General features: G+C 39.4%; 1 protein-coding gene across 3 annotated transcripts in view; it reads left to right on the forward strand.

Moving 5' to 3' along the window:
• LOC145434976 (maestro heat-like repeat-containing protein family member 1) overlaps positions 1 to 10591 on the forward strand; it is a 135886-nt gene that overhangs the window by 30557 nt on the left and 94738 nt on the right. For 2 of the 3 annotated variants that reach the window (XM_080312204.1, XM_080312205.1), the window contains exons 24-33: positions 523 to 630; positions 706 to 841; positions 1216 to 1328; positions 2085 to 2249; positions 2389 to 2543; positions 3225 to 3260; positions 5899 to 6064; positions 7211 to 7377; positions 8613 to 8756; positions 8987 to 9101. In XM_080312204.1, coding sequence (XP_080168330.1) covers positions 523 to 630; positions 706 to 841; positions 1216 to 1328; positions 2085 to 2249; positions 2389 to 2543; positions 3225 to 3260; positions 5899 to 6064; positions 7211 to 7377; positions 8613 to 8756; positions 8987 to 9101 — 1305 coding nt within the window. The remainder of the gene's footprint in view (positions 1 to 522; positions 631 to 705; positions 842 to 1215; positions 1329 to 2084; positions 2250 to 2388; positions 2544 to 3224; positions 3261 to 5898; positions 6065 to 7210; positions 7378 to 8612; positions 8757 to 8986; positions 9102 to 10591) is intronic. The other variant, XM_080312206.1, reaches the window with a different exon arrangement.

The raw sequence follows: 10591 nt of genomic DNA on the forward strand, positions 1-10591 counted from the left end.
GGAGTATTTTTACAACGATAAACATAGTGCCAATGCTTCATTCCCACTGATCTAGCCTCTAAACGTCGATTGAACGTATCCCATCACGAAAAACGTGTTACGCATAGCTACTAATATTCGTGAAACGACATTTCTGCCAAGTCGTGATCCACACTCACAATGGTCACACGTTTTCACGAAATCGTCATGGTTAAGAAATATAAAATTATTTTGGATGATGTGCTAATGGCAGAATTTGCCTTGTGGCCGCAAAAATTTTCATACGGCATCTCAAATTATGCTACCTCTTTTGCCGCCTGTTTTTTTTATATCATCCAACTTTACTTTTCATTCACTGTTCTTGTGCATGCCTCTTTTTTACATCGTCTAGGCCGGGAGGGTGTCTGGTTTCCAGGACAAGTCGTTTCAACACCGTCCTATCTTTTCATTGTATCGCAGTCTTGCGTTGCATTGGAATGATGAGATTGTTAATATTAAATTGCAATGCATTCATATTATTCTCTCATTCTTTTGAAACACCAGCACCTGCACACCTGGCTAATGTCGGAGAAACCGCATGAAAGGGAACGAGCCTTGCGTGTCGCTGGACGCGTCTTTGACGTTTACTACGACACGTTCGAAGTGACCAAGGTATTTTGCAACACTAGACCTCCATTTTCTTTTCTTGTATTTTTTGATTTACCTTGAAAATTGTGTTCATTTCAGCACAACAATTCGCTAAATACAATGGGCGTGCTCATGTCGCGCGTTATCGCGAGATGCTGTGACCCTGCGCCCGGTTTGAGAAAGGAATCCGTGGAGTGCGTGAAGCAGCTGTTGAAAATTCAAAACAAATATAACGGTAATTTGTGGCATACAATTGTATAATATATTCACACTGAAATAAACCCAAATTTTTTCGGCTGACACTCGTCAGGGGTAATTGTCATCAACTAGTAGATTTCAGAAGAACTGTGTATATCATCTGTTGCATCAGTGAATGAAATTTAAATAATCGAGGCAAACAGCTGGCTTATGCTCAATGTGCTATTACTTCTACTATCGTTTCTAATACAATATGGGCTACTACTAATATGTCATTGAGCCTAAGCCATCCGTTAACCTAGATTATCAAAATTTCTCATACCAGTGATGTCATATCTGGTGATAAGGCTGTTGATGGACTTAAGACTTATGCTAATTTATTTCATGTATTACTTGTTTTCCCAACAACAGGCGCAAAGCCTGGTGACAGCGACAGTGCTATTGAAACGTTGACGACTTTAATTCCCTATCTGGAATCCAACACCCCTCAAGAGATGTATCAGACTATGAGGGACCTTGCTAAGGTACGTAGTAATGTAGTAAATAACGATTGTTTTGTGGGTACCCCTATTTTGATGTCAATATCAGCAAATGGATCCATCAATTTTTAGCAATTTTAACCATCACCTATCTTAATCACTGTTGACTTACTGTCCTGATAACTCTTGATTAATTATATGTGTTCAGAATCAAACTTAACTTTTCTGCCATAACGCAAAAATGACTTAATAACAAATTGTTTTGATAATTTCTAGGGAACGTGGCTTTAATCAAAGTTTGTCTGACCCTGTGTGAAATGTTTTGCTTGGCAGTGTGATAATCCACCCTCCACAATGCTTCAAGATATTGTGTTGTGATAAACCCAAGTACTGATTTCTAAAATTAAGCTTTCTTTGCTCGTAATAGGGTAAGCTGATTTGAAATGGTCTCTTACCTCATGAGGGCGTCATACTTCCTTTGGCAAGAACCTTCCCAAATATAAAAGGTACATTTTGACTTTTGTATCGCACTGCTGTGAGTGATGAAAATGTAACCAAAGCAAATATATTCTACACTCTACTTTTTTGGTATATCTCGATATGGTATGATTAGTTAGACAGATATAGACTAAATTATATTGGCCGTGAAAAAAAAACACTGAGATTTTGATTGAGGTTTCATGGACCACTTAAGACTTATCCGCAGACCCCAGTTTGAGAGCTGTTTGTGTTTGAGTGTTGTATTAATCATATCTTGTGTCGATTCTTTTTTCATGTCGTGTCATGTCGCCTTTGTTGTAGGTCGTTATGAGCAAGATGCCCAACGAGTTGACGTATTTCGTCGACGGATCTCTGACGACGGCTCTTGTTGAGTGCTTACGGGATCCGCACCCCACTTGCGCCAACGGTGCTTGCCTTACGCTGCATCATATCTTCAAGACCCGAGGTGCTGGCTTTGGAAAGCAGGTAAATCATCGTAATATGATATGCATACTGTTGTACGAACAATAAAATTTTTCTAACAAGAAAAATTAGGTCGTTATGGCGACCTTGTGTATTGAGATGAGGACTAGTGGGCATATAATCTCCATATTACTTTGTACAGGTGATACAAATTGTGGAAGCGATTCAAACGGCGTTGAAATCTGTTACGGATGGAACAACAAGAACCGGAATATTGAAGCTGGTGTCTTTGCTGACGAGCCATCACCTGCAACCGACCGTGAACGCGTTGCTTTCCCACCCTGTGCCTTTCTCTGAGTGAGTTTGATTTACTAATGTAGCGCAACAACTTCACCGAACCTTTTGCTCTAGGTTTTAATAATGTTTGTTTGGATTGTAATTCTTCATTTTAATCTGCTGTCTGAGCTTCACCCGAATTTGTGATACAAGTAAAAGCCTATTTCCTTCCATACTTGGGGGTTGGCAAAGTGAATTTACAGTTAACGATAAAGTAATCCAACAGTGTTATAGCCTTGCAACACGATAGTAATGTTTTCGATGTCATTATTGATAAAATGTAATTTGACTATACCCTAGTAGAGAATCAGTGAACTATTTATGATTTTTTTTGTCAACACAAGTATCATGTGGCAGGGTTACTTATTGCCTAGAGACAGGACATCACTGGATTGGTACCTTAGGTAATTGCGGTCTCTAATATTTTTCCAAACACTGACATCGATCCTGCAACGGATTTGATATTCAATCATCAAAAAAATCAGATTTGGAGCTTATTTTCGCAACCCACTGTTGCAATGGAGTAGTAAGCTACAGCTGCTATGGGATGACATTGGGATGTCGACTCGGAGGCTTTCACTTCAGTCGGACCTGGTTGAGATTATCTTGATTTCGTTGGGTCTTTTCAATGATTTTATTTCGTAGTTTGCGTGATCGTATCGGTGTACTGTCATTGTCCTTGATTATGTATTTCTAATCCAGTAAATTGGCAAAGTCGCATTCATCAGAATCGGACAGGTATGATGTACATGATTCAGTGATTGCTTTGCGTTTTCTCATCCAGCATGGCTCTTGGTGTTTCATTCGCTGATTCGTTAAGAGGAATAGCAAATCAGCGATTTGGAATATTTCAAAGGGAGTAAAACTTGCATGTGAGGTGTTGGCATCCTGAACGGATCAGCAGTATTGCATATGCATGGCATTCAGCAGGACTGGTCAAAATTGTCAGGATTGTTACTTGCGTGGAACTAGTAGTGACGTTGTAAATTTCTACTCAATTACAAGTAGAAGTAGCAATTTTCAGGACGCGTAGAAACTATGTTTGCAATGAACGCAAAATGGCTGATGATGATGACTAGGGTTTTTTTTACATTGCAAAAAAACATTGAAAATTTAGTCAAAATTCTAGATTTAGATCAAAAATTGTCAAAAATTTTTACAAAGTCCCAAATATTTTGCAACCTGCATTTCGTTTGTATCGTAGATGTTTGCACTGTAGGTGAACTTGTTATTTGACATTTTACAGCTTGTAGCCTACTTTGTAGGCCTACCGTTGTATGCGGCCCATTGTCTGCTCCTTGTGAATTATAAACGGTCAAATGAAACAAATAGGATGACATGGCGGTATGCTTAACGTAACGCAATGAGGGCAAAATTCTTTAGGTCAAAATTTGCCGTTTTGTTAGGTTACACAAAATCGCAATACTGATGACGCTACGAATGGGAACAATTATTTAAAATATATACAGGGCTATTTCATGTGACATTTTCACTCATAATAGTGATACGAAGTTATCCTACAACTATTTGCTACTTTTTAAAATCTGAATTATAAAAATTAAGTAGTTTTTCCGGAAAAAACTATCGCAGTTGAAGTAATATAAAAACAAGCTCTTCAGTAAGCTGTGCAAGTATTCTGGAACTACTGGAGTGCTCCGACATTGGGTAGATTATCAACATTGGCGATATGCAATATGAATCAACTATTCAGTGCAGATTCAGACCATTGCGGATGCCGTCCAATACGAATCAGATATGACCAATATAAAATCAGATGATTTGTGGCGAATCAACATGAATATTCACGTTGTGGGCGCATTGTATGTTCTGACTGGGCACAGTGGCTTCGATTGATACCTTCATGCAGCCATGCTCAGCGATCAAGGATGTCTTTAAACTTGAAGTGATGGGGCATGTGAGCATACATTGCGACATGCAATTGTATGTGCATTGTGTTGTGCTCATCAAACACTAGTACTGGTGTGTGTTTTTTTTCTACATCTTGAAAAAAATGTTTCAAAATAGCCAATAACGCATGGATATTGCATTCCAATTGACTCGAATGTGATTCAATGTTGCCAACCCAAGCTAACACTTATTGTCTGCTGTAATAATGATTGGAAATGTAACTGCACCACTCTCGGCAATATTTTTTCCTCTTCAATATCTACTTCCTCAGTTCTAAAAGCTGGCTACTTGCTTTTCAAATTATGCCAAGTTGATTTGCGTTTTAGATGGATTTGCATGATAACATGCAAAAATCGATGTAGCCGCTAAGTAATATTGTCCCTTGCATGACAAAATATGTGTTCACTGATGCTGCCCGTTTTCCAGTAGAAATAATGCTGTGACATTATATATAAGTGCAGAATCAGCGATACACACCACAAGGCAAAACCATTTTATATACAAGGGTTAAAAATAGGTTTCAAGAACTTTGTGCCAAACTTATTTATATAATTCTTACACAAGGCTAATGTTCTCGGCGGGTTATGAATGATGAATTCGTTATTCACTACATCCAAATCCATATCATACAAAACACAATTGGATCAGTAAAGCATAAGTGTTGTAATTATTGAGGAGTACAAGTCAATTGGCTGAGAATCTGCAAAGAAATCCATGTTGGTGTGTCTAGCGAAAGATGAAACCCATAGGAGTAATTCACAGATTAGAAGTCCTTGAACAGTTACCTGTCATTGTTAGATGTAGGGTATGAAAGTAGATGGTGATTCTTGTATATACTACTGCAAATCCAGATCCTGATCTATATTTCTGTACAGATGTCTTTGCGGCCTCTGCGGTTTAGATTTTGCATGTCTTGGGTAAATGATCAAGAGTTTTAGTTCACTAATGAGAAATAGCAAAACATATTCAACTAATGCTCTGTTGATATTTCTGAAATGACACCTTCTGGTTTGCTTGCTTTGATTTGGAACGCATTGATTTCGACGATGAATGTTTTCTTTTATATTTACCCTATATTATGATGAGATGTACTGATTAGACGAGAGTCAATATTTTATATCTGTCTAACTGAGTAAAAGTTTGTATCTGTGAAGAACTCATTTTACTTGTTTTTTATGTCTTATTATTGACTTATCTTATGGTTCTACAAATTGGTGTGAATATTTCACGATATTGTGTACCAGTTGTATATCATATTTTTATATTGCTCGATTTTAAAAGTCAAATTTTGTTGTGGTGAAAGTGAAACAAATTGAGTAAGGGATGCTAGTATGGAAACCCGACATGATTATACAGAAAAAGGGGGATGGTTTGTTACTGTATTTTATAATTCGTGGTAGGCTATAACTGATTGAATTTATCATCATTGGTAATACTGCAACCGTAAAGAATCTCCGTTTATTTTCAGGCAAATTATCGCTTGCTGGCGGGCTTTGGGAGCGGATGAGAATCTGTGCGGACCCGTCACCGAGCACCTGCTCAATCTTCTGTCGAAAGGGCTGCCTTACGACGAGAAATCAAAAGGGTTCATGAAAAAGGAATACACGCGATTCGCGACCCTGCAATTGATCGCTGTAAGATTGTCGCATCATTAAAAGAAAACTTTGTTCAACTAGTATTGTATAAATGTGACCAAGAAATTTACGCACGCCATATGGTTCCGAGCGTAAAATCAAAGCCCTTTTATATATATACTTGCATTTCGGCTACAGAATCAATCTAGCCTTACGCGTCTTCTATACAAATCCTTACACTCTAGCTCTAGTGTACAGCGCCCTTGTGTATTTATAATAGAGATATGGACCAGCGCTTCCCATTGGTGGGTCGCAAAGCAACTTAATGAGGGGTGCGAAGCATTTGTAATGGTAAATGTCAAATTTTTCTATTCAATATGCAATGAAATTTTTGGTAGGCTATTTCTGGATGTTTTCCGAATCGGAAAATCAAAACAATCAAGCCTAGACTTGACCTGATATTATCTAATATGCAAGATGAACTTTTGTATTACTAGTAAATTACAGGGGTCAGGGATAAAATGTCCACAACTGGTAGGGAATTCAGAAGAACTTTGCTGATATACAAACTTTGAACTGTCAACATTACTAGGTGCTTTTGAGTTCTCTGCTAGATGCTGACGATAACCACTGGCAAGTGTCAGCTGTAATTATTCGGGTTTATTTCGGTATGAATATGTCATTCAATTGCATATAATCACTCGTTTAAAGAGTGCGAGTAGGGGAAACGCACTTCACGACTCGTTACTGACAGCCTCTGGTACTCTCACAACCATAACAATTGTAAAAAGCCAGTACTTTTGCCTGACAACTGTCCAAGTTGAAGTGGAAGTGGGCAATACACACAACTACTTCAGAAAGAGTGCAACTTCTCAAAACCGACTCAAATATTCTTGAAGATATGGTTGGCGGTACTAAACTTGAGTACTGCTTTCACAGCTACATTCATTGCAGTAAAGAATTTATTAACCCGAAGACTTTTCATTTGCCTCTTATCGAGATTTAACGGCACGATAACAAGCATACAGAAAGAGATTCAAACGAAAACCAAATTGGCAAAGTATGATGTAATAATACAATGATAAAAATGTATTATTGTATGAGATAATAAATTCTTACTGCAATGAATGTGGTTGCGAAAGCAATACTCAAATATTCTTAACTGTTACAAATATTTCCTGTCTGACCACCTCTGCTCCATATCAGGCGTCCTGCGCGCTCCGCGAAGTTTTCGAAGCGTCTGCATCCAACAAGTCTACGACCCCCTCGAAATCTGGTGGAGGATTCTCTAGGACAGCTGCGGTGTGCCTGGTACGCGCCGGGTCAATGAGAGCTTGCGGACCGCCGCCCAAAACCGAGATTAATCCCTACAGGTACGTAACCTTGCGTCCAATTTTCAGTCAAGTGTAGGGTCGTCATTAATTGGTCAAAGTAGTGAGAGTTGCTACTCCAGCAGATGTAAAAGTACATTTCTGCACAATTGCAAGTACAAGTGGCAATTTCCAAGACATGTTAAGGCTACCTCAAGCAGAAGTACGAAATATACTACTCCAGAATCACTTGAGATTTTATCGGGGGGCTCGCATAATTTTAACAAGCTTCTTGGAGGTACAGAACTTCAATATGCGATACGAATGTTCGATATGACCTTGGAGGTCAATAGTCTGATCACTCCCACATCAAACAGGTAAACTTGTCTCTATACAGTCTGGACGTAACAAATGTCGGTTAAAAAAGGAAATTTGAGAAGAAAAATTTGAAGAGGTAGCAAATCAGTGAAGCAATGTCTGGGCGAGATAGGACAACAGTGTTAGTATGACGACAAAAGGTTAATTAGCTATTGCTCTACTAACCTCAACCGCCCTGTAACTTTGTAAAATCAGAGTTAACACCCCTTGAAGCAAAGCGACCCTAACAAATGTTAAATCTATTATAAGGATATGTCGTGGTGATGCATTCCACATGATAGGTCCTGAGCAGTCGACAGATCTCTTAGCTAGGCTGCTATTGGGTGGGAGTAAGTAGATATTTGCCTTTGGTGAGGATCTTGTGTTATGGGAGTGGACAATTTTAGCAGGTAAGAAAAGTCATCAAACACATGAGGCAAACTTCGAAGCGACATAGTTCGTCAACTTTCAAAATGCGATGTTTACGGCGGTAAGGTGATAATCTACTAGTGCGTAGAGATTCAGATCAGATCAACCGTATCGTATAATTTTGCAGGGTTTGAGTTCTGCTCAAAAACGTTTTGCATGCACCTAGCCACCTACCTGTATATTCTTAAAAAGCAGATGTAGTTCGTTACTGATAACCTCTGGTGGTCATTACTTGTACAGGTAGAAGCAGTGACTTTGAATGCGGGCTATTGGACACTTACAGGTCTTGCAATACTTGAACTGTGTTGTAAAGTGTGCTGACATATAGAGCCATTACCTGGTCTACGTTTGCATGTTTGCATCTGGATAAATTCGCCTGATATATATTTTCCAAATCCAAATCACCGCTTCTGACTGCTCTGTTGTTTGTTGCCTGAGTGAGAGAAACTCAACTCCCATTGCTTCTGGATACTATTTTGACATTCTTTCATCGTAAAAATTTGCATTTGCAGGCAAGCAATCGACACCCTGTACTGTCTGATATCATCGTCCTGCAGCCGCGAACTGTCTCAATTTCTCGTCGAGAAAATGGTTTGGAATAACTTGGAAGCTGTGGAGGAAGAAAAGTTCTTTGAAGCAATCGCGACATTCGCAAGGTGACTGAACATCAAATACTCGAGCATGTAGTATCAATAGTTAGTATACAGCATTGGTTCATTAAGTGTGTGCCAGCGCCGCCCTGGGGATCTTTACGACCTCGAAGGGGGCGCTGAGAGAAGGGACGCTGAGAGTAAACGTTGGCTGCATGCATATGCTCTGCTTCAGAACATATGGACTATCATTGGGTATACCAGCCTTTTCTTACAGTACTTCATATTTATTTTAGTGGGTTGGCGCAACACAGACCGAAAGACATTGCCGACATCGTCACATTCCTGAACGCCTTCATCAACAGCGTTTATGTACCGCAACGTGTGACAGTGACCGCGTTCTTTGCTCAGGTATGAATGCATGCGAATTTCTAGTGACAGCAAAGCCAGTTTTTTTAGAAGCAGAGCTACATACCTACGGTAACTAGCATCAGATGGAAGAAGGTATTGTCAACGAGAATAGAAATGTGAGAGTCGTCCGTATGCAGTGAAGTGAAGAGTCTTCGATAGGACTGCTGGGCGCCATTATCGTAGTTGTTATATTATATTTTAGTGCAGTTTCGATTCCACTGTTTTTGAAAAACCCTAACTATTTCAAGCATCATGAGCTGGTTTGCGGTGGTCGGGAAGATGATACATCTTGCAATTAGCGTAGTAGCCACCTCCGATTATGATAAAAGTATGCGCCGGAAATGAAAGGTTTTAATTGAATTTGTATCGGTGTATGATGTAGATGCTACACAAGTTGGTGACGCGTTGCTTGTATTACGTGGCGGTTATGACGAGGCACCTCGAAATCCATTCCAAGGCTTGATACTGCTAATCAAAATTACGGATGATAATTGCGGTCGGTTTGATTTCAAAGATGTGCAAATATAGGCAGTAACCGCTTGCTTATGCTTGCGAAATGAAGTTATCTAATTCTGAGCATTAGCCATCGCTGCTTTTTATTTGTACTCAGCTATTCTAGAAGGAAGTGCTGTCTTAACATTGAGCCGTGTTTGGTAATCAGCGGATCAGTCCGATTGATTTGCAATCAGAATAGAGGCAATGGGGTGCTGCTTCTGCGTGATACGAATTACGATTTACTGCGACAAGAGCTGAACAAGCTTTCCGCAAGATGGCGATAAAAGTTCACGCTTTTTTTGAAATGCTAATCCACACAGTTTTCGAGACTTGTATTCCGACGCAAAACTATCGAATTCTCTCAGGGAAGGCATAATACTTAAATGCTGCTACTGCAGTCTGAATTCCATGTATTCCATCATCGGGTATAGTCCGCTTGGGAACACCTATGGGTGTGATCAGATAGTTGACCACCAAAGACGTATCGATCATTCCTATCCGATTTCGAATGCACGGCAGTCGTATTTTTCTGTATCCTTGCTGCAGTCCGTTTGATCTGTATTTCGGTTTGATGAAAATAACAATTATATCTATCTCTGAAACTCTTTATGCGTAGTACGCCTTGGTTCATACCTTATTTCGAGATGTCTTCCTTCAGTTTCGACGCAAAACGCGCTTGTCCTTTGTGTTCGAATTGATCGATAATTTCTAGTAAGAATATCTATCTGCACGTGGCACTGCTGATCCCAGATTATTGTGATTATTATCGCACTGCGCAGGTATTGTGGATTAGGCTAAGTATTTGCCTCGTGTTTTGTAGTTTTTCGGTCAGAGCGTTGAAACCGTTATGTATACTGTATATGAATCGCGTGTAATGAATCGACTATAATTACGTTGGTAAGAAACAGACGAGGATTGTGTTTGATTCCTTGCAATCATATTTTTTAACATGCTGAGAAATATCAGATGAGTGCAGACATCGCCTTTTTGTTTTT

The sequence above is a fragment of the Botryllus schlosseri genome, chromosome 3, assembly GCF_051294905.1.
Source record: "Botryllus schlosseri isolate E-star chromosome 3, Bs_hap1, whole genome shotgun sequence".
NCBI classification, from domain to species: domain Eukaryota; kingdom Metazoa; phylum Chordata; class Ascidiacea; order Stolidobranchia; family Styelidae; genus Botryllus; species Botryllus schlosseri.